Below are 20,057 nucleotides of genomic sequence, written 5' to 3'. Positions count from 1 at the left end.
TTTTGAAAAATATTTGAAATGCATAACCTTATCTTATGTAAATTAAACTGGTATGTAAAATGTAGCATTGAATTTAAATATAACACTGTAATTATTGATATGAGATTGACTAAAATAAATCTACTTCCGTTTTAGGATTTGACGCCGCGTGTCGAACGCGCGAAAATTTGAATGTTCAATTACGATTGTATCGTGTTGCCATCTCTGAAGAGAACGATAAGTAATTTCCAGCGTCAAACTTTTTGACGTCAATCAAGACTTGTTATCTTATTTATTTAACACTTGACTTTTTTTTGTCAAACGTATTATCTTATTCATGTTCTATAAGATTTTTACTATCTTTTTTTTTATTTCTATACATTAATTTAGTTAGTTTTTAATGATCTATTTGTATAAGCGTATTTTCATTTTTTGCCGTTTTTATATTTTGCAATTTACAGAATTTTTAAATAAATTTCAAAGAATATTCTAGGGTTTAATTTACCTCTGTTGAATTTGTTATTAATTATTTAAATTGAAGTACATAAATTTAAAAAATGAAATGGTTTATAAGATATTTTATATTGAAATTATGATAGTAAAAACTACATAGAACTGATTTGTTTCATTCTTATAATTCAAGGTCATATTGAAGTATATGATTAGATAAAGCAAACTATGCAATATTATTATGACACATTAACTTTCTATCAGTCCATTTACAGCTTTCTAGTGATACACTCAGCAGTTTCTATCTAAAGGAAGATTTATATCATCACAAGTATAAAGCTTTTTATCATTTTATATTCTTGTAATTTTAAAATATTGTTCTGTTTGTTCTAAAGCAATGTTAATATTTTAAAATTAAATTTTTAGTTAACTCCATATTAACATATGCAACAATTATGGCTACTTTGAATGCAAGTGGACTCAACATAACAAAAAGGCAGCTGCATGTGCCTTCGCTTGATGAAATAAAAAATGGTAATTTTTAATTAATATATAATAAAAGATTATAGAGAAATTGAATAATATAATACCCTTTGTATTTTGTAACAGTTCTAAATCAAGGCTTGGCTAAAAATTTTGCTGAATTTCAAATTGAAATTGTTGATTGTCCAAATTTGACCCAAGAACCTTTTACACTTGCTGCACCAGGTAAAGACAGTTCCAGATACAGAATATTTTTTTATACCATGTGAAACTAATATATTATGGTATATTAAAATCAGGATTGGGAGGTAATCCTACGCTATTAGAAATTGGTGGTCCATCATTTCTTCTTCCTACAGTACAAAGAAATAAAGTGTATGACATCAAACAGCTTTTAAATCATTTGCAATACAATAAAGATCCCTTTGTTGTTGGTGCTGGTGCAGGTCCATGGCCTTACTTAAACTGCAATTGCGAGGTATATTCATCAATTTTATACACATAATATATCTAACTTAAACATACTTACCATATAAATGATTTTTCTTAGCTCATGATGAATACAGTCATTTCATCATCCAATGTGACAAGTGGAACACGTATTGCATCTGTCGATAAAACAAATGGAAGCTGTGTGCTTCAAACTTTACCTAATGAAGAAACAAGGTGTGCTTTATTAGCTAATTTGTTTGTTACCGAAGGAAAGCCTGGTAAAGTCTTAAAAGTACATGCTAAAAAACGCACCGGCAATGACGATTTTATTGCATGTATGCAGAAAGCAATTGCACAGCATTATCAAAATAATCTTGTTGGTGAGTATCATCTTATAATTACTAAATTTAATTAGAAGATAATTAAATTTTTATAATTATAGGGCTAGGAGGAACATTCTTAATGAATGATGGAAAAATCAAACAACACGTTATGCCGGATTTTTCAGCAACTCCACTGAATACTGAAGCACAGCTTAATAATTGGTTGAACTTCTTCAACATGTCAACACCCCTGATAGCTGTTGGTACATTTGTTAGTTCTGAAAGTGTAAGTGTAATTATGTTAAATTCTGAGTCTTTTTCAGCTTAAATATTCCTACATTGTACTGTATAGTGTATTATATGTACATTACAACTTTAGGATCTGGATCTTCGTGTTCAACATTTCCATAGCTTTTCTCATCATGGAGAAGGAGGTCATTATCATATTGATACAACTCCAGAAACTATAGAATATTTAGGATACTTTAATTTGGGTAATACACTTTACCGTGTAGATCAACCAACATCTAAGCTGCACTTTGGAAAGGACTGATTTCTTTTATATACAATTATATATAAATAAATAAATAAATTGATTTCTGATGGGTTTTCAAGAAATTCTATCATTCATTAGATTCTCAATACAGATGGATCTCAATCCGATCACTGTTACATTTTCCAAATCTTCCTACCAGCATTAATCCCTAATAAGCTGTTTGACGTGCAAAGCTGTATGTTAATTCTATCAGACGGCAGATGTACTAGCGGTACATGTTACTATACCACAAATGTCTCGTTCAGTATAATCGTGTATTGTAACCGTTAAAGTAGGCAAACGATGAAGTTCAGCATTGGATCTACTACTTCTTACAACAGTATTCATCCATCATACCAGTATACAGAACAATTTGCTAATAATGCTCAAACATATCAGGATGGTACCAAATGGTTTGGAGTATTTTTGGCGTTTCTGTCAGGTACATTTTTCACAATTAGTTCTGCATTAGTCAAAGCAGTTCAAAATGTACATCCTATGATATTGCTGGCTATCAGATCTGTTCTGCAAATGTTAGTTATGGCGTGTGTAGCATGTAAAGTTTCCACAAGTCTTTTCGGACCCAAAGGGCAAAGAATGCTGTTACATTTACAGGTATGATAATTAAGAAAAGTGAATAACACTTGTTAGCTTAGATCAAATGTTAATCTTAATAAAGTATTTAATTGTTTTTTAGGGTCTAGTGGGTGGTGCAACTCTATCATTATTATATTATAGTTTTCGCAAATTACCAATAGGAGATGCCACAACAATCATATTCAGCTCTCCAGTAATTGTTATTGCACTATCTTTTATTTTTTTAAAAGAACCTTGTGGAGTATTACGTGTGTTAGTTATGTGTTCGCTTTTTGCGGGTGTTATTTTTGTATCTAGACCACCATTTTTATTCCAGGTAAAAAAATCTTTTTCGTGTGATCTTCGTGAACTGACGATTTTATATAAGATAAGTTTCTTTTTTTCCAGATCCATAGAGCTGAGCCATACAATGTAATGGGATATGTATGTGCTATACTAGCAACTTTCTTCACAGCACTTAACATAGTTGTTATGAGAAAGTGTTCAGAAATTCATTATTCAGCAATAATCTTCAATTTATCTTGGTGGTCACTTGTTACAGCAGTGACCTTTTTCTTCCTTGTGTCAGAACATCATGAACAAAATCCAAAGTTACCAGTTGATTGGATTACTTGGAGCAAAATATTATTAGTAGCATTCACTGGATTATCAGGTCAAATTTTAGTAACTAATGCGTTAAAAATAGAAGGTGCTGGTAAAGTCTCAGTAACTAGATCCTTAGACATTATTTTGGCGTATGTAGTACAAGTATACTTTTTTGGAGACCGTCCTTCATCAACCAGCATTGCTGGAGCACTTCTAGTCATAGCATCCGTTATCTGTATGGGATTTGAGAAAGAAATTTATGGTATTTGTGATTTTATTCCCTAGTCAAAGATACAATATCTTAAATTTACCTGATTTTAGCATAAACATAGACACTATGATACATATTTTTATGAATGGTGAAAACATTGTTATTATATCACTATTTTATAATTTTTATAATATAAAGTTTCAAGACTTTATACAATATAAAGTCAAAATTATACGTAACTATCATTCATTTACAGTTTTCTACCGCAGTTTGTACCTCGCATAAATTCCCATTTTTAAACAAAAACAAACGAATCGTGTACTTGATAGTGTACTTTCACAAAACGAATATATAATATCGTATGTATCTATAATTATAATCTATAATTTTGTCAAATTTATTATACGATAAAAATGACACAAAATTTTAAAATATATAAGTGAAATACATATTTACAAATTGTACATATGTTATTATTATATGTACTTTGTATTATCCGTGACTTTGTGCGGACATAATTGTATTTTTATCATTATTGGCAATTTGTTAAAAAAAATATGTCTACAGTTAACAATAAACCACCGTACCATATCCGAGATAATAATATGTACAGCTTCCTTTTTTATCTACTTTATCCCTGAAAGATACAAACAATTCTATTAAGGAGGTACTAATTTAGTGCTCATAAATCTATACATGTTCTTAAATTTTAGCTTACAACTGAAGTAATACATATAAGAATTCTTTTCAAACTGTTTGAAACATTCTCATGCAACATAGTATTATATCCTATATTAATTATTTTAATTTACTTAGATATAAAAAATGAAAGCCACGGATACTTACATGCAATTAATTTTCTTAATAAAAAGGAAAATAAAAGAAATGAAATAATTGTGTACATGTTCCTACTTTTAACTTTTCTTAAACATTTTGCTTTTGAAATTTTTGGACTTTGCACTTTTTACAATTATTGCTACCTGCACTGGCTGCTCTATGCACACGTTATTTGAATAAGTTTTTGAAACTTTTGAATTATTCTTAAATAATGTTAATGCTACCATTAAACGGGAATGTAACTTTGTGTAACATTGAAATCAAGAACATACAGATATTTGATGAATCGACTTTTCAATATTTCTTATGTAAATATATATTTACGTATTCTTTTTTTATCCGAAAAAACTGTTACTTTACATTGGTCTTATAATAGTTTTCCTGTTCTTATGTATTCTATACCACAGTTTTGATACTATACAAGTCTGATTCATAATGTGTTCCTCTAAATAGTTTTAGAACGTTTTAAGTTACCTTTTTGCTACTTTAATCCCAATATAATTACGCATATCACTAAAGGAAGTAGTTATTCCTTAAGTATGTACATAACATACAAAATATGATGCTGTTATTAACTGCTAACTCGAATATATTTTTAAAGTACTTCTTCCAAAAAATTTCTTCTTTAAGAAAGAAAACTGATTGTTAACTTACTTATTGAATTTGTTTTAAATCAGTTTGTTTATCTATAAAAATATAGAAACAATTGAGTAATGGGTACTACGACACCATTCCTAAAATACAGATAAGAACATTAAATAATAAAATGTATATATATGTATATACATTGTTTTGCAAAATGTTACAAATAGTATCAGAATCTTCGTTATATTCAAAATATCTCTTGACTATAAAAATAGAGTACACACTGTTTTTGATTGATTGCCACACATAATGCCATTGAAATATAATTAATTTTCTTTTGAAATACATAGGTACATACATACATATATACATATATAATTTGGAAGTTAAGAAAAATACTACAAGAATCCTAAATTTTGTTTTTCAAATTATATGAATTATTTGTTAAATATCCAATTACTTTGAAGCAATTTGAAACTTCAATTTTTATTTGTACAAACCAAGGATGCAAATGCTATTTGTCTAAGAAATTTTTGAATATATAAAATCAAATATAAAATCTTCGATTATGAAACTACATTTTTTATCTTCTTTGTTTGCAATGGTACTACTTGATGTAATACTGTGATGTAATGATAGCACCCATTAGCAATAAGTAACAAGATAACACTAATGAACATGTTAAAAAGAATGTAAGATAAATATAGAAATGAATAAGAGAAATAATGAAATTTGAACTCTGTACAAAATTAAAAATCAGATCTGATCATACCTAATATAAATTAGTATATAAAGTAAAAGAATTTCAAAGTCCATAACATTTAAGTTTTAATATTTGCTTTTTCATAAAATTCTACAGATATCGTTTCATACAATTCATTGTATTTAATGCGAAATGTAATAAAATGATTGAATAATTTCATTAGAACTACTTAGATATGTTAATATAAACAAAGTATACCATAATAATAAGCATATTTTTATTACATAATGAATACTATTGAAACAGTAACAATGAGTTCGTGTTTCTCCAGTCACAAAATATTTCATGGTACAAAAATCAATTTGTACAAATGTTTTTTTGCAACGTATGCAAAGTACTTATGTACTTTATTATGATATCAGTTATTTATTTTGAGGTGAACTGACACACGTTTTATGCGCCTCTAAAAATTTCTTCTTCTTTTCAAATGGAAATTCAAATAGTCAATATATTACTTCCAAATTAGCTTATTCGGACTTTTAAATGTTATTGTAAGTAAAAAATCCATGAAAAACAATCTGATGTTAGATAGTAATATTGGATAGAAATTATCTACTATGGTAATTCAATGCATCAGTTGTCACATATCTAATCACTTAGGAGCTAAAAGCAAATGTACAGAGTAAATTTAATTTATATGAATGAGTAATATTATAAAACACATTCACATAAATATTTAGAATGCCTTAGCATTTTATGTACACGACGTGTCATCATTTCTTTTTTTTCTTTCATTCATTTTTACTAGAAAATTGTGGATGGCAAAAGAATGGTCGATTCTTTGACCAGAACAATTAGTTTCATAAATTTGTAAACGTATAAAATATTTGTAATATTTTTCATTACACCATGATTCAATATGAATTTTGAGCCAAATAGTATTTTTGTTTAATTTAAAAGAAACACGAATAATATAAAAAAGATATAATGATGGGATTAATTGAAAACGAGTACATTTGAAAATTTCTACATACCTCCGAATGCCGTAATAAACTAAAAACAGCATCAACTTTTAAAATATATGTTAAACACAAAAATCTAGTGCACTTCATAGAGCAACGAGTAGAGGGCATTTCGGCATAATAAGATAATGCCAATTCAAATAAACAGATAAACTTTCATTGATCATGTTAAAACGTTACTTAATTAAACAAGTATTCTTAGAATAGAACAAATTCGCATACCTTCTTTAACTTCATTGAACAAATTAAATCAAATGTGTATTGGAACATGAACCAACAATTCTGCTCTGCTGGAAAATACCGCAGAACACATTTCACATGTATACTCAACAGCATCTGGTATTATAGTTTCTGGAATATCATCCACGGGTGCTATAACACTATGAACAGCCAACATTCGCTGCGGTGTTGATTCAACTTTTACACTAAGTTTGACATTTCCATGTCCAACATCCTCGGTATCGTGTACATCTCCAACATCAGGAAGTATATTTTCTTCCTCGGCTGTAACGCTTGCTTCAAATGCAACTTGTAAATTGCTTCCATCCACTGTATGTTCCATTAATCTTTCAGAGCTTGTATTTTCAGTGTTATTATTATTTTGCATTTCATCTTGGTCAATATCCATTGGTTCTTGTTTAATTCCATCCTTTTGTTTCTTAATTCTCTTTAATACACCTGATCTTTTTCTAACTGGTGATTCCATTTTTTCATTGTTCATAGCAAGAATATTACCATTATTATTTCTATGATTGTTATTCGGTGTTTTCTGTAAATTAGGTTCCAACTTTATGTGTGTTATTGGTAACGTCTGATGCGTTGGTGTCGGAGTTCTTGGAATTTCATCCTTTGGTTTTGGGAATGTTGCAGCTGATGGTTGAAATTTCCCTTCGATATGATAACTAACATTCTTTGTTCTCGGCCTATTTCTTTCACCACCTGGGAAGATTCCTAATTTATGTTCCTGTGGCATCATTTTAGGCGTCCTTGTTACCATAGTTTTAGTTTTTTGTCCCTTTTTAACCCCATCACTACCGATCTCTACAGGCACTCTTGTTTTTTGGGTGTGAATCATTTTTGGTCTACCAGGATGACACGAAGCTTGCGCTTCATTCTTTTTCTCTTCTTTTTTAAGCTTCTTCTTAGAGAGCTTGGATTTTCCTGGATTTAATTTAGAATTGCTAACAATCGAATTGATGTTCTGTAAAGAGCTTTCAAAACTTTTCAGGACATTTTGATAACCCTCTTCAATGTTCGATCGATGTTGTTTATTTTTCCTTCCAAGTTTTCTTTTCGTATTATCATCTGAATCAGAGCCTGCTTCCATCATGTCATATTGTTCGCTCATACGCAACACTGTATTAGTTTCATGAGGTTTCAGTTTACGTCTTCTCTTATATTTACGTGGTCCAGTTTGCGGTTGGCGTCTTAGCGCAGTATTATCATCACAATGCTGCACAATGTGAGCAACTATTTCTTCTGATGTCCCGTATGCATCACCGCACACTTTACATAAGTACGGTGTAATACTACCCACGCATTTTGGATCAGGACCTGAATGATGAGCTCGTACGTGTTCTCTGAGAACAACCTGAAACAATCACGGTTACATTAAAATTTATTGTGTCCGAATGAAAGAAGTTTCATTTAAATTCAAATGTCTCACTCTTTGATTAAAAGCTCTTGGACAAATCGCGCATCCATACGGTTTTTCGCCTGTATGAATGCGCTCGTGCTTTCTTAATGTTCCACCATCGGCAAATGCCTTCCAACAAAATCTACAACCGTACGGTCTTTCTCCGGTGTGAATTCGGATATGAATCTGCTGCGAACTACGACTTCCGAATGTTTTCCCGCATTCTCGACATGGAAAAGAACGACCGCCTAACTCCTTATTGTGTGAATGACGATGGCTAACGAGAGCTCTACCATCGGGAAATTCTTCTCCGCACTCGTCACAGGCTACCATCTTATTGCGATGCGATACCATGTGTCTAAAATGTGATAACGCGCATAAAAAAGTAGAAAATTGATATTAATGATACATGACATGAAATTTTAATATATACCTCCGTAATCTGGCTTTGCTATGAAAACGTTTACCACACTTTGTACATCCGAAAGTTTTATCGACATTATGCACCCACGAGTGCTTCAATAAACTGCGCTTATCTTTACAAGTTTTCCCGCAAAGTGTACATGTATTTGGTGGAGCATCTTCGGCATGATTTTGCCGTACGTGTTCAGCAACTTCAGCGTCGTCACGACATCTTTCACCGCATAATAAACATCGACGACTGGGTGATCTAAACGAAAGGAAAAATTAATTTTTAACAATCTTTTAATATTTATCTTAATTGTCGATGTATGTTTTAAGTTCTATACGGCTATACACAGACAAAAATGATGTTTTCCATCAAATTGTTACCTATATTAATATCTTTTACTCTCCAAATATTTTTTAATATTATGTTGAAGATTTTTAGTGAATAATACCTAGCATGGAGTTCGGCATGTGCTAACAATGCCAAAGCCTCTTCAAACCATTCACCACAAACATTGCAAACATGATGTTGACTTGGACCTTCCATCATATCGGCTTCTTGTTTCACATGAATCCTAATGTAACCAACATTAAAATTAATATCAGACTTTTATTAATTTTCCTGCAAATCGGCAGAAAATTGAAACAAAACGGAATTTTAATCATTTTCGTACATAAAAATATCTTATTCACTGTCATAAGATAATCTTACTTTTGATGACGTTTAAGTAAATCCAAACGGTGGAACGGAACACCACAACTATTGCAATAAAATTCGCCAAATCTTTCGTCGCCTGTGTATGTTGCATCATTATCGTATTCTTCTATGTCAGACTGTGGTGCACCACCATGTTTGACACGGACGTGTTCTCTTAAACTGTTAACATCCCAAAACATATCACCACATGTGGTACATTCAAATGGGCTGTCACCACCGTGGATACGCGCATGGGATGCAAGTGCTTTTTCTCTTGCAAAACCAACACCACAATACTGACATACATATGGTTTTGTTGGATCAGTTATAGGCCATCGTGGTGCTTGAGGTTCAGTGGACACTGGTGACATCTGATCATTCCATCTTGAGCTTGATGCATAATTACTACTACGTGCAGAATTTCTACTAGTCATTTCTTCCAAAAGACGCATATCCTCGTCAACGTAATCGTAAGATTTATTGACATACTTGCCCATTTCCATTTTACTATCTTCAATGCTGCGTTTTGAAAGAGCAGAATGATTTTTGCGTTTTCTTGGTACACTTGACTGTACCTTTTTACGTCTACCTTTAGTAGACTCCTCTTCTTCTGGTACCAATGAATCATCATCATTTAAATCATCCTCCAAACCATCTCTAGATGGTGCATAAGCATGAATCTTCAAATGGTTCATAAGATCACATTTCCTTGCATAACGTGCCCCACATAAGTTACAACCATGAGGGCGGTCTGTCTGATGTGCTACCATATGATTCATTAAATTTGCCTTTTTTCTGAACCTCCTACTACAGAAGTCACACGGATAAGGTCTGCTATTTGTGTAAGAATCTTGATCAATTGGTAATGGTATTTCCATGTCATCATATTCCAACAAGTTTTCATGAGATACTTTTGATTCTGATATCTCAACCCTTTAAAATATGCAATTAATTAATTAAAAAATTATTAAATTTAATGAAAAGTATATGTTACTTCAACCTACCCATCTTCTGGACCAGATCTGTCCCAATTATCTGCAATAACTTCCTCTGTAACCTGTATATTTAGGTAGTCATGGCCTTGATCTTGTGGCACTATGTAAATAGATTCCATGTCGCTGGGCTGGGGTACCATTAATATCTCTGACTCGGTTGTAGGAGTAACATTAGGAACAGATTCTACTGTTTCCTCAACTGCAACTTCCTCGCATGCTCCGATTACTTCTTCTTCTGCTCCAACTAACTGTGCCTCCAGCCCACATATCACTTCTTCGTGAATCACATTTCCCACCTCCTCCACCCATTGTAATGTTAGATCTCCAGCAACATCCATTTTATTAAATATAAAATTATATGATCACTGAAATCACTAAAATATAAAAAGTATTCTTTATTTCAATTGATCTGAACAATTACATTCATAACTATATACATAAACATTACAATGATGTAATGTAAATGTATTCTTACATGTGTATGTACATTTATACATATATGATTATAAATATGCTATTAATATATAAGTAAATAAATGTAATAAACTTACCATACAACATTAACTAAATGTCAACAGAACTAATTAAACAATATTGATCAAATTAAGTTCAAACACATGTTTCTTATTTAATAACAATATTCTTTTAAAAATGTATACTTATTTAATTTATACATATAACAAGAAAATAATGTGAATTAAAATATTTGTATATCACATTTTTATAACAAAAAACAGTTGTATTTATTCACTAGTTCCAAGCATTAAGCAATAACTTTGTCTTAAAAATTATGTCTTTAATTATAATTATAAATTGAATCTATTTATTAAAATATATCTTAATACTGCTACTATAACATGTAAAATAAAAAAAAATTTGATACAAGTCTAAGATAGAAAATACACATTTTAATGATATAAATTTATGTGTCTATTACATTTTTGGAATTTTTGGGAGATCTTTCTGCTATATTTCTTGAATAAGAAATATTTAAAATGTTGACATCTAAGGTTATATTATATAGGTTATGACTTTGGAGGTTATAACAAACATTTCGAAAGACAAAATTGTTTTTCACGCACAGATCAACTGAAAAAAATGCCACACAGATCGGTAATGAAAAAACAAAGGGTGACCGATCAGCTAATAGTATTTTACATATGATCAAAGCAGTAGCCATAGCCTCTCTTTACGCCAAGCCTCCTTCCATCCAATTACACATTACGAACTACGCTAAAGCATCATTTCTCCATGCACGCGTAGACATTTTCTACCTCGATTCAATATTAATAGAAGCAAACGTAATCAAAATGGTTTACTTACTGTTAAATATCTTCTATACAGCTATTAACCTAACCAAAAATACTTTATCAGAATTGAGAACAGCGTCAACCTTCGGTTGTTTTCAATTTGGAGGGGATACGTTTAGAAATAAATTTAACAAAATGGCCGACCTATGTGACTTCGGAGAATAGCCACTATAGATAAGAAATCTGCGCAAAAGGTTTCATGTTTTGTATAGCGTTTGCCCATAGTAGATAACCACTCGCACAATATACTTTGTATATGCATACTGATCTATCAAAATCGTTAGTTAATATTTTACCTATGTTTATTATTTATGCGTTTTAAGTGATAAAGTAAATACACAATGAACAAAATTCAAAATTACTATTTCTCATTGGCATATAATGAGTCTGCGCAATGTAAACGCGCCATTCAATATAAAACATTGTCGTTTACGAATCTATCTAATATTATATTTTATGATCGCAATCCGTTAAACTGTAGGAAATTTGAATTTTTCCGTTTGTGTTTTTACACCTCAAGTTTATGTTATATTGATAATGTAATATGTGCATCAATGTGCATTCATAAAAATTACTCTAAGTTGTTAAGACATAGACTGTATTAATTAACAAAACAAAGAAATGTTCGTTAAATCCAGTTCCACGGTGAGTATACGTAAAATATGTAAAAAAAAAAATAAACATTTCTATTAGATTATTACATATTTTTAAAAGGGGAAAGCTAAAGTTAAGCATTCACGATTAAGAATGACAGAATGTTCAACCTGCCCGAAAGTGATGCATAAGAATACACCTAAAAAAGGTAATTTTAATCAGATTTTGTCATTCGAATGAACTAACAGTATTAAATAATAATAAACATTTTTATTCTATAGATTATGAAAGACCACAACCAATTAAAATTGGAAAATTGCTTAGACAGGCTGAAAATATAAGGAATGTTCAAAAAGATAGTGGTGAGTATAAATTTACAATTATCTTTATGTTGCATATACATATTATAATTAAATCTATAAAGGTATATGTTTCAGCCCGTAAGAAAATACAACCAGAAAGATTAGGTCCATCCTCAACTGTAAAGAGTACAAAAAAAGATAGTAAACAAAATGGTTGGTACAAAATTATATGTTTAAGAAAATAAATGACCAATACTAATGAATTAATATTTTCTTATTAGGAATAGGTACATGTGATGGAACTGTAAATGTTATGAAATGTGTACGTAGAAATCTTAATTTTAATGAATTTCCTGTTAAGTCTTCACAGAACAATCATGAAAATAAAACTCAACCAAATAAATTAACACTTGATGAGTCAATCAGTAAAAAGTGTTCTGATTCGATAATAAAAAAAAGAAGTTTGTTGTTGCCTTCAAATACAATAAAGGGAAAACATTTACAAAAATGTACTGATAAAGTAAATAGATATTCAAAAATACCTGTAATACCAAACAAAATTCCACTTATCAATAAAGAAAATATTATTAGAAAAGAACAGAGAAAAACGGAAACAGTCAATATTTTGCAGCTAAACAAGGAATCTCATAAAATTAACAATTCCACTATGAGATTTGGCAGTATTAAACCACTCAGTGAAAACAAAATTATAAAATCTTCTGGCCACTTAAATTCGATGTCTACTGATACAAGTCATCTACAGTGTCTTGAAACTTCACATATTGTACCAAAAGTAAAAATTTCTCCACGCCCAACCAATCAAGAAATAACAATGAATAATGAGAATCAGTTACTTGTACAAAATAACCCACCACAAGAAAGATGTACTTCAAATGAGATTGATTTAATAACAGAACAGTTTACAAAATCAGAAGAAGGTGAATGTATACAAGGTTTACATAGTATCTTACAAGATACAAAATTGGTAGATTCTGAAAATAATATGATTTGTATAAATAGAGATAAGATTATGAGCCTAGAATGCGGTTTAAAAAATTTATTAAGTGTAACAGAAGAAAATGTATTGAAATTGAAATCAATGTTAATGTGTATTACAAAATTATTATCTGGAAATGATGAGAAAATTACACTGTCTAATGCTGATGTAAAAAAAAATCATATTGAACTAGAGAAATCACCTAAAGAAGTTCAAGTCGATACTTATAATTTAATTGAACAACAATTGGAAGAAAATGTAAGGACACCTATTGCACATACTTCACGGATTAATGTAACAAATGTACTGTCTTTAAATACAAATCAAAATGTTGAAAGTGATAAAAAAAATTATGAACTTATTAATGTAAAAAGAATGTCTAATGGAGATGGAAGTTTTTTAGAATTGGAAAAGCAACTTAACATTATATATACAAAACCCACTAAGGATTCTATTTCTCTGCAAAAGACTCCTATAGTTAAACGGTATAAACAAAAACGGTCATTCAGAGAATATATGGCTTTAAAATCAACTATGAAGTTTTTAGAAACTCCAGATGGTAAAAAGCTTAAACCTTTGTGTCAAATAGACAATATAGATAATTCTATTCTCAATGCTACATATATATCTAATAAATTACTGACAGATCTTAGTAATCTATACTCTGAATCACCAGAATCTTAACTATGAACATTTTTCTTTATTATATGACAAACTAAAAAGAATTGTTAATATACTTATTTACTTTATATATTGTATGTATAAATATTAATTTAATGTAGCATAATGAATTTTATAATTGTACATGAATGTAAGGTTTCATCTAATAAAACTAAACATTTTACATTTTCATACATCCTATTTATTCAAGGTTTTGTTTTAATTACTGTATACGTGAAAATTGAAGTTATCATTATTCTTATAACTTTTTGACTTTATTAATATCATAATAACAGAATAGGTTAGAGTAAAGCAGTGTAAGGCGAAAGTGTATCGCATGATTGCCTGTCTTTTAGGATGCTCGATCAATGGTGCAACTATTGCAGATTCGTTCGGGATGACTTCTGTCATGGTGAAATTGTTAAATATATAATGATATATAATGACATTTAAATTAATGTTTCGCATTTTGAAATTTTATTTCTGATATTAGTCTTAAAACCACCTGTACATTATGTTGTACTTTTTACATTTGTTGTAACGAATCTTACTATTGTGCCTTGACGAAAGAAACGGAAAGAGAATGGCTCGACCGAAACATAGAGTTAATACGGATATATGTGCTGACTGTGGAGCCCTCGGTAAATGTACTTTTCTTTTAATCATGCGTTAAATCTATGATTTCTTTTTTTTAGATTGTTTTAATCCTTTACTATATTGCATAACCAGATGCTGATAAAAGGTATTTTGTTAGTTAGTAAAAATTGTATAATCTATTTGGAAAAGGTTACTATAAATCACATATTTACATACCTTTTTAGATATTTATGTCTAATTATTTGATTATTGATAAGTTATGTTGATTGTATCATATACATTTTTAACAAGATTAACATTATGATTATTTTGCTTTTAATTGTATGATTTTTATTGTTGTTTAACATGTATTTATTGATAACAAGAAACAAATATAATGATTGATTTTAGAACCAGGATGGGCTTCACTGAACAGAGCTATTTTATTATGTGATGATTGTTGTGGTATGCATCGTAGTCTTGGTCGTCATATATCCCATATAAAATCACTCCACAAAAGTATTTGGCATACAAATTTACTGAATGTCAGTAAGCAGTAATAAAGAACATTCTCTGATATGTAATTTGAAAAATAATGCTTTATGTTTTCTAGATGGTACATACATTAAATGATAATGGAGCAAACAGTATTTGGGAACATTCCCTATTAGATCCTAATAATTCAAAAATCAATAGAAGGAAGCCACAGGCTAAAGACCCGCTACAGTTAGTATAAATTTCATCCTAAAATAATATAAAATACAGTATTTCAATAATAATCATATTATTGTTTTTCATAGTCCAATAAAGGCTGATTTTATTAAAGCAAAACATCAACATTTAGCATTCATATTACGTCCAAGTAAAGAGGAATGTTGTAGCGAAGAAGAATTAAGTAGACAGCTACATAGTAGTGTTCGTACAAGTAATTTAGAAACTTCTTTAAGATTACTTGCACAAGGTGCTAATCCAAGTTATTTTTACAAGGTACTTCTGAATAAAATATTAGTATGTAGTTTAACAATAAGAACATAAAATATAATATCTTTGTCCTTATAGGAAAAAGGTACAACACCTTTACACGTAGCTGCTAGAGCAGGACAAGCTTTACAGGTAGAACTTTTAATAGCCAATGGTGGTAATCCTAGTATGATTGATTTAAATGGACAGACACCTGCTGAAATTGCAAAGTATGTAACAACATGTTTTCTGTTATACAGATATTGGTTAGATATATTTAAAAAAATTGTTACTTTTTAGAATGGCAGGGTATATAGAATTATCAGAACGTATTGTTGAATGTATGTATGAAGTATCAGACAGACTGACGTATTATGTATGTTCACGCAAACCCGATCATCGATTGGACGAGCATATAATTGTTCCTGAATGTACATTATTGAGAGATCAAAGTAATTTATGTTTAGAAGGACGAAATAGATTACAACTGGTAAGTATAGACTATATTTTTTAGAAGTGTAAGAGTATAATATTTAAATTCTGTTGATTAGTTATCAAACCATTTACTGGAAGAATTAGCCATGGATGTTTATGACGAAGTGGATCGCCGAGAAAATGAAGAAAGTAAGTAAATTGTTACATCTTACAAATGAACAACTTATTTTAGCAATAAACTATTGTTATTTCTATATATTATGCTATTAATATATAATACTTTTTTATTGCATCATTTTGAAGGAGGGGTAAGTTATAGTTTAAGATTTTAGTTTCTAAGTAACAATACCTAGGAATAGAAATATATAAATAATAAATTAATTAATTATTAACTGCAACAACAATTTGAAGTTTATGTCTTTTGAATAGTTTGGTTTACAACTGCATCTTCACCAGAAAGATGTCCAGTACCATTTCTGCCAGTGAATCCACAACTATCATCTACAAGAAATCAAGGTAGACAAAAGTTAGCGAGATTCACGCTAAATGAATTTATGACCCTTATTGTAGATCTACTTATTGAAGCTCGCAGAAGACATATGCTTGCGAATAATGCATCGTTACAAGGTTTGTGAAAGACTATACATATCATAAAGTGTCTATTGTATTTATACATGTACGTATCGCTATTAGATCCAGCCAGTTCTGCGCTTCGCAAGGAACAGCTTGGAAAATATCGGTCACAAATGTCTGATGATGAACCTTTGTATGATAGCGTCGCGTCTGACGACGATTATGCGTTAACATCAACAGATAATGCGATACCTGAATATTCAACACAGTTCAAAATGAATAACGAGGTACGTAATAAGTTACGTTATCGTAAAATATAAGGAAATATTATAAATATGAAAAATATAAGATATAAAAAAGATGGGCGTAAGTTATTTGTTATAAAATAGATAAAATTGTGTGGTAACGTATTAAAGGTACCGGCTCTAGTTACGAAAAGAAGAATAAGGAATCGGCTTAGTACATGGCTCTTCTGTAGACAGTGCTATTAGGCAAGTGCACAGGTCTGTTAGTGCATGTGCAGCCTTTGCCAGAGTTATATAAATTTAAATTATAATGACTTGCATTATCTCACCTCTTTATAATTCACTAAAATTTATAACACAGATATATTGATTATGTGTTTTGTTATATAACAATCACATAGAGTGACTTATAATATCCTTCTTTTTCATATAAAAGCAAAGTCTTATTGAATATATTAAAATACTATTTCAGGAAGCATTCGCGCCATTAGCCAGAGGGCTTCCGTCTGTCGTAGAGGTTTTGAAAAAACAATTAACTCTCTCTGAATCTACTGTCAGAGATCTCCGTGAGCAGATACATACTTTACAAAATACTATAGAACAACTTACGCGTGAAAATAATGAACTGAAACAAATGATTCATGTAAGACGATTATTCTTTATATTTATTTCATATTTTGAGATTGAGAATCTAATATAGAAAACATGTAGATGAAAGAATCCACTGATGGTATCGTTAATGGTCATGTCGGTGGTGAACAAGAGCCAGAGTTAGAACCGGTGCTTGATATAAAAACATCTCTTACAAGAAGCAATCAGCGACCTGCATCTATGTACGAAACAAGAGAAGGTTTGAGAAAACCTTCTTCATGGTCCACATCTATTTGTCAGGTATTAACACAGAAACTTTTATAAAGTTTCATTATGTAGAAATATTACTTTTATACGTAAATGTAAAATATAGTCAAAACGAGATCAAGAGACGATATCTCGAAGCAACACGCAAAGTATGTGGGAATGCGGTGCTCCTAATCTTCCTCCTAGTGAAGAAGTTACTCGAAGAACTGAACAAGTTACAAGAAGAATACAGGAATTATGGATGGCTATGCAGGATCGAAAACAACGAGAAGCTTTTGTACCTTGTGCAGAAAGAATCAGAGTTGCTGTTGCCGAGCTTACAGCTATATTTCCTCAAGTAAGACGTGAAACATTTTTCTAGATATTCTTGATTGTTAAATGTGAATTTATAATAATATTTTCTTATTATAGAATCCCATTGAAGAAAATATTAGATCTGCTTTACGCCAATTGAACGGTAATACAGGAAGGCTTCAAGCAGAATGCTCTGGTCTTCAAAGATATACTAGCGATATTGAACACATGGACCGGTGTCTTCAACAAGTACGTTCATGTGCTTATGACATTGCCAAAGCAACGAAGCTTCTTGTTACCCAATTTCAAACATAACAAATCAAAGGCAAAGTATTACAATTTAAATAATTTTCTACACTTGATGTATATAAGTTGTACAGACACCTAAAATCGTAATACTCAAAATCATCACAAACATTTAATAAGTATTCATTTTATATTACATAAAAATAATTTGTTATCTAATATTCTTATGTTTATTTTTAATGTAAATAATGCAAATTTTAACGCATGAACGCTCGTATAGATAAGAAACATGACATTTTTGAAGATTCTATATATATATATAATCTACGTATATATGTATAGATTATAATTTTTAATATGTCGTAAAGACTGAGTAGCCACAAGCCAATGAATTTTATTAATATGCAATTTAAGTTTATACACTTGTAATTGTTGCTCGTATAAGCTGGCATGCAAGAAACATTAATATGGGAAAAACTTTATTTGTGTGATAAAGAAAACGTTTGAGTGCAATATGGAAAGAGCAATTCTTATAAAATGTTTGTTAACAGCACATAAAAGTATTGTGCATTTTAATGCAAATAATAAAATTTATGTTGAGTAATCGTTAAATAATTATTTACGTTACAAATGTATGATTAAATAGTTAATTAATAAAAAAAAAATAGAATTATTAGTAATTTGTATACAATGACAAACTGTTTGTAAATAACTCATTTTATTAATTTGAGTTTTATTATGTTTATTAGTGAACCAGCTTATATTAAAGCATAACAAATGAGATATTTGCTGCCAGTAAAAAGAAAAGTATTTTATTCTGTTAACTAATGTGGCCATATGTAATAATGTATAATCATTTTAACTGTGGTACAGAAGTTAAGAATTTTCTTTGTAATATCAAAGTTAGGAATATATGTTAAGCAGTTCAATAAAATTTAAACATCATTATCATTGTTCATATAGATTACATCAGTAGATCTACTGGCAAATATAATTATTAAAATTAAACTATTTCCAAAGACTTTTATATATCCAAAGATTATTATTTCATAATTGTACATATATAAAACAATAGCAGCTGCATAGTAGTCATTTAAAATGCATGCAACACCAGTATTGTTTTTATTGTATAACATTGTTTTCTTATATTTTTTGACATTGAAATATTCATTTGTAGGCGCGATTTATTTTAAAAATTAAATAATAAAGTCATTTCTATTTGAATCATCTTTATACATTGACATTTATTTATACAACAAATAATTTTGTTTTATTAACCAAAACACAGAGTGTGGACTACGTGATCTATATACATATGCTTTTAAAAATTCTATAAGTATAATGAAAAATTATTGATTTAATAATAAAATTAGATTTAAATTATAATAATTTTTGAAATAATATATAATAATTAATAATTGATATGTTTCAATAATGTTTTGAAGCATTACTTAATTCCAACGAAAAAAAGTTACGATACTTTTTTTATAATTGATATTTGTCAATTATTGACATTGAAAACGTAAATA

The 20,057-nt window shown here is 29.8% G+C and overlaps 5 protein-coding genes across 15 annotated transcripts; 4 read left to right on the top strand and 1 right to left on the bottom strand.

The window, feature by feature from the left end:
* Window positions 1-598: 598 nt before the first annotated feature.
* On the bottom strand, window positions 599-11,962 carry LOC117609970 (uncharacterized). 7 transcript variants are annotated; one of them, XR_013063205.1, is made up of 9 exons: window positions 11,802-11,962; window positions 10,488-10,852; window positions 9,499-10,416; window positions 9,239-9,361; window positions 8,812-9,048; window positions 8,409-8,736; window positions 6,965-8,333; window positions 3,696-4,232; window positions 599-3,617 (listed from the first exon to the last, which is right to left on the bottom strand). XR_013063205.1 is itself a non-coding variant. In XM_076691371.1 (9 exons), the coding sequence occupies exons 2-8, from the start codon at window positions 10,814-10,816 to the stop codon at window positions 6,993-6,995; spliced, it is 3,195 nt and encodes a 1,064-aa protein (XP_076547486.1). In that variant the 5' UTR covers window positions 10,817-10,852; window positions 11,802-11,962; the 3' UTR covers window positions 599-4,232; window positions 6,965-6,992. The 7 variants fall into 7 exon arrangements, 6 of the variants coding, with proteins under 6 accessions (XP_076547486.1, XP_034192665.2, XP_034192666.2 ...); XM_076691371.1 differs by having other exon boundaries at window positions 599-4,232; window positions 9,499-9,891; window positions 9,973-10,416; XM_034336774.2 differs by having other exon boundaries at window positions 599-4,232.
* On the top strand, window positions 862-2,270 carry LOC117609984 (ester hydrolase C11orf54 homolog). Its single transcript, XM_034336813.2, has 6 exons — window positions 862-963; window positions 1,039-1,137; window positions 1,212-1,390; window positions 1,463-1,724; window positions 1,787-1,953; window positions 2,047-2,270. The coding sequence occupies exons 1-6, from the start codon at window positions 885-887 to the stop codon at window positions 2,218-2,220; spliced, it is 960 nt and encodes a 319-aa protein (XP_034192704.1). The 5' UTR covers window positions 862-884; the 3' UTR covers window positions 2,221-2,270.
* LOC117609983 (solute carrier family 35 member G1) lies at window positions 2,506-3,669 on the top strand. The gene is made up of 3 exons (XM_034336812.2): window positions 2,506-2,817; window positions 2,900-3,115; window positions 3,187-3,669. Exons 1-3 carry the CDS (start codon window positions 2,506-2,508, stop codon window positions 3,667-3,669), a joined length of 1,011 nt encoding a protein of 336 aa, XP_034192703.2.
* Window positions 11,963-12,138: 176 nt separating the features above from the next.
* On the top strand, window positions 12,139-14,442 carry LOC117609979 (uncharacterized). 2 transcript variants are annotated; one of them, XM_034336806.2, is made up of 5 exons: window positions 12,139-12,433; window positions 12,503-12,590; window positions 12,664-12,744; window positions 12,820-12,897; window positions 12,966-14,440. In XM_034336806.2, the coding sequence occupies exons 1-5, from the start codon at window positions 12,410-12,412 to the stop codon at window positions 14,363-14,365; spliced, it is 1,671 nt and encodes a 556-aa protein (XP_034192697.2). In that variant the 5' UTR covers window positions 12,139-12,409; the 3' UTR covers window positions 14,366-14,440. The 2 variants fall into 2 exon arrangements, with proteins under 2 accessions (XP_034192697.2, XP_034192698.2); XM_034336807.2 differs by lacking the exon at window positions 12,139-12,433 and having other exon boundaries at window positions 12,807-12,897; window positions 12,966-14,442.
* Window positions 14,443-14,630: 188 nt separating this feature from the next.
* On the top strand, window positions 14,631-19,707 carry Git (ARF GTPase-activating protein GIT1). 4 transcript variants are annotated; one of them, XM_034336796.2, is made up of 14 exons: window positions 14,631-14,982; window positions 15,329-15,462; window positions 15,531-15,643; window positions 15,718-15,904; window positions 15,977-16,107; window positions 16,178-16,367; window positions 16,429-16,501; window positions 16,742-16,828; window positions 16,883-16,939; window positions 17,006-17,172; window positions 17,603-17,773; window positions 17,842-18,021; window positions 18,095-18,325; window positions 18,400-19,707. In XM_034336796.2, the coding sequence occupies exons 1-14, from the start codon at window positions 14,925-14,927 to the stop codon at window positions 18,595-18,597; spliced, it is 1,977 nt and encodes a 658-aa protein (XP_034192687.1). In that variant the 5' UTR covers window positions 14,631-14,924; the 3' UTR covers window positions 18,598-19,707. The 4 variants fall into 4 exon arrangements, with proteins under 4 accessions (XP_034192687.1, XP_034192686.1, XP_034192688.1 ...); XM_034336795.2 differs by adding an exon at window positions 15,037-15,083 and having other exon boundaries at window positions 14,632-14,982; window positions 16,742-16,939; XM_034336797.2 differs by having other exon boundaries at window positions 14,632-14,988; window positions 16,742-16,939.
* Window positions 19,708-20,057: the final 350 nt, after the last annotated feature.

Source organism: Osmia lignaria, chromosome 12 (genome assembly GCF_051020975.1).
Source record: "Osmia lignaria lignaria isolate PbOS001 chromosome 12, iyOsmLign1, whole genome shotgun sequence".
Taxonomy (NCBI): Eukaryota; Metazoa; Arthropoda; class Insecta; order Hymenoptera; family Megachilidae; genus Osmia; species Osmia lignaria.
This window is presented reverse-complemented; position numbering and strand designations above follow the sequence as displayed.